The sequence below is a fragment of the Merops nubicus genome, unplaced genomic scaffold, assembly GCF_000691845.1.
Source record: "Merops nubicus isolate BGI_N331 unplaced genomic scaffold, ASM69184v1 scaffold45045, whole genome shotgun sequence".
Classification (NCBI taxonomy): domain Eukaryota; kingdom Metazoa; phylum Chordata; class Aves; order Coraciiformes; family Meropidae; genus Merops; species Merops nubicus.
Genome location: NW_008609729.1, coordinates 1 through 2,011, shown reverse-complemented (window position 1 = coordinate 2,011; position 2,011 = coordinate 1). Strand labels below are relative to the sequence as shown.

The 2,011-nt window shown below is 56.5% G+C and overlaps 1 protein-coding gene across 1 annotated transcript in view; it reads right to left on the bottom strand.

Annotated features, from left to right (window-relative positions):
• Positions 1-1,957, bottom strand: part of RRP7A (ribosomal RNA processing 7 homolog A (S. cerevisiae)) — a gene marked incomplete at its 5' end in the record, with an annotated part of 2,388 nt that extends 431 nt beyond the window's left edge. Inside the window, 4 exons of the mRNA XM_008940674.1 lie at positions 119-317; positions 699-796; positions 1,439-1,562; positions 1,832-1,957. Coding sequence (XP_008938922.1) covers positions 119-317; positions 699-796; positions 1,439-1,562; positions 1,832-1,957 — 547 coding nt within the window. The remainder of the gene's footprint in view (positions 1-118; positions 318-698; positions 797-1,438; positions 1,563-1,831) is intronic.
• Between the last annotated feature and the right edge of the window lie 54 nt (positions 1,958-2,011).

Here is a 2,011-nt window from a genome sequence, read left to right as displayed (position 1 = left end):
CACCAGGTGTTTGTGGGCCCGCCTGAACACCCCCCCCGCCAGCCCCGCGGGCAGCCGGAGGAGGAGGGACGCAGCTCGGGAGGCAGGGAGAGGGACAGGAGGAGACTGGGGCACTCACGTTCTCTCTTGGTCTCCCGATGCTGCCAGGCGTAGAAGTTGAGCAGCTCCTTGCGGGCCCTTTTCCGCCTCTCCCTCTCCAGGAGCCGCAGGCTGGCAGCCTCGGTGCGGGGCAGGCCGGGCCTCCTGCCCCGCCGCGTCACCTTCACCCAGCCCTCCTCGTCAGGGACACCCTCCTCCTCTGCCGCACGGGCCTCCTCCTGGGGACACACGAGGGGAGGCAGCTCAGCGCCCACGGCTCCTCAGACCTGCCAAGCTACAGCTCCTGCTTCTGCACTGGCTCTGAAGGGAGGCGTGGGAGCGAGGGCGCAGGCGTTCACCCCTCAGTCACAACGCTGCATGCCAGCCAGGACCCCACTTATTTGTGGGTACCTATTGTAAGCCCTGGGTGGAAGGGTCCAGGTGTCGTGGACCAAACCAGGACCTGACTGCCCACCCGCTGGAGCAAACCAACCCTGACAACCAGTGTGTTTCCCTCTGGCCTTTCCTCCCTCCCCTCTCAGAGGCTGGGGCACTGAGAGATCCCTTTTCTCTCCCCCAACAAACTGCTCAGCTGGGTTTCCTCCCCAGCCTGGCCTCACCTCTGCTATCTTTTTATCATAGTCCTGCATGTAGGCGTCCACCTCAGCCTTCAGTTCCTCTGGATCCACGATGGAGGCCGCGTAGCTGGCGATCCACTCTGAGACAGAGAGGGCACAGGTCAGCAGCAGCCTCTGTTAGCAGCAATCCTGGTGTGACGCCTTTGGGCAGCTCCAGAGAGCTGCTGTGGGGAAGGACACACTCTGTTCCCCTTCCTGCTCAGCCTCCCTGCTGCCACCTTGCAGCCCAGGCCACAGCCAGTAAGCACTGGGAAGAGCTTACAACTTTCCCCAGCAGGACTGGGCCAAGAGGTGCAATGTTCAGGACTGCTGCGTTCATATCAAAGGGTCACATCTGAAGTGACCATCACACCAGGCACTGCTGCCTGATACTGAGTCTGGATTCCATTTTAAGGTAAGACAGAGCCAGTTTCTCTGGATCTGTGGAATACTGGAAAGATATTGGGAAAAACTGCCCTTCCATTGTCACAAGTGACCCCGTCCTCACACAGGGTCACTGGACCAGACTACAGCGTCCAGCACAACAAGATTGCTACTCTGTCAATAACAAAAGCAGGACAACGAAGCACTGGACGTCTCCTGGCCCAGCACAAAATGGGTAAGAATTAATCTGGGACATACAGGAGAGTATTTAGCATGGAATAAGTACAGTTATTCCCTGGAATTAGCTGGCAGGAGACAGCTAGGGGCTGTCTCCTAACGCCATCAGACATTAGACTTACTCCTGATGCCGGTTTTCACAGGGTGACACTCAGTTGAGATCAGCAAGGGACCTTTCTGTGACAGAGCCTTGGCTGCCTGGACACCAGATGGCTTCTTGAACACCACATATGCGACCTGAAATCCCTAAAAGAAAAAGGTGCCTAAGCCAGTCAGCTATATCAGGGAAAACGGTGACACAGCAAAGGAGCTGCAGGAAAAAAGAAGAAATCAAAGCACAAGTTTCTGTAGGATAGTAAAAAAAGATAAACTGAAATATGTTTAATCACATAGCTAATACACCCAAATGGCCTCCTGTGTTTCATGTTCCCAACAGTACTATTTGGCTATTTTTGTGACTTTTAGCCCGTTCTGACCACTCAAGCACCCGCATTCCCCAGCCCACCGGGTTTCACCTTTGCGGTTTTGCAGTTGAAGAATTTGGACGTCAGTTTTTCTTTCTTCTGTGCGGGCTCCGGCTTGTCGCAGATGTCCACGGACTGGACGTGCCCGCAGCGAGAGAACAGCCTCGACAGGGAGTCCTGGGCGCGGAGAACGGGAGAGCGCTCGGGGTACCGAGGGGCCGGCGCGGCCCT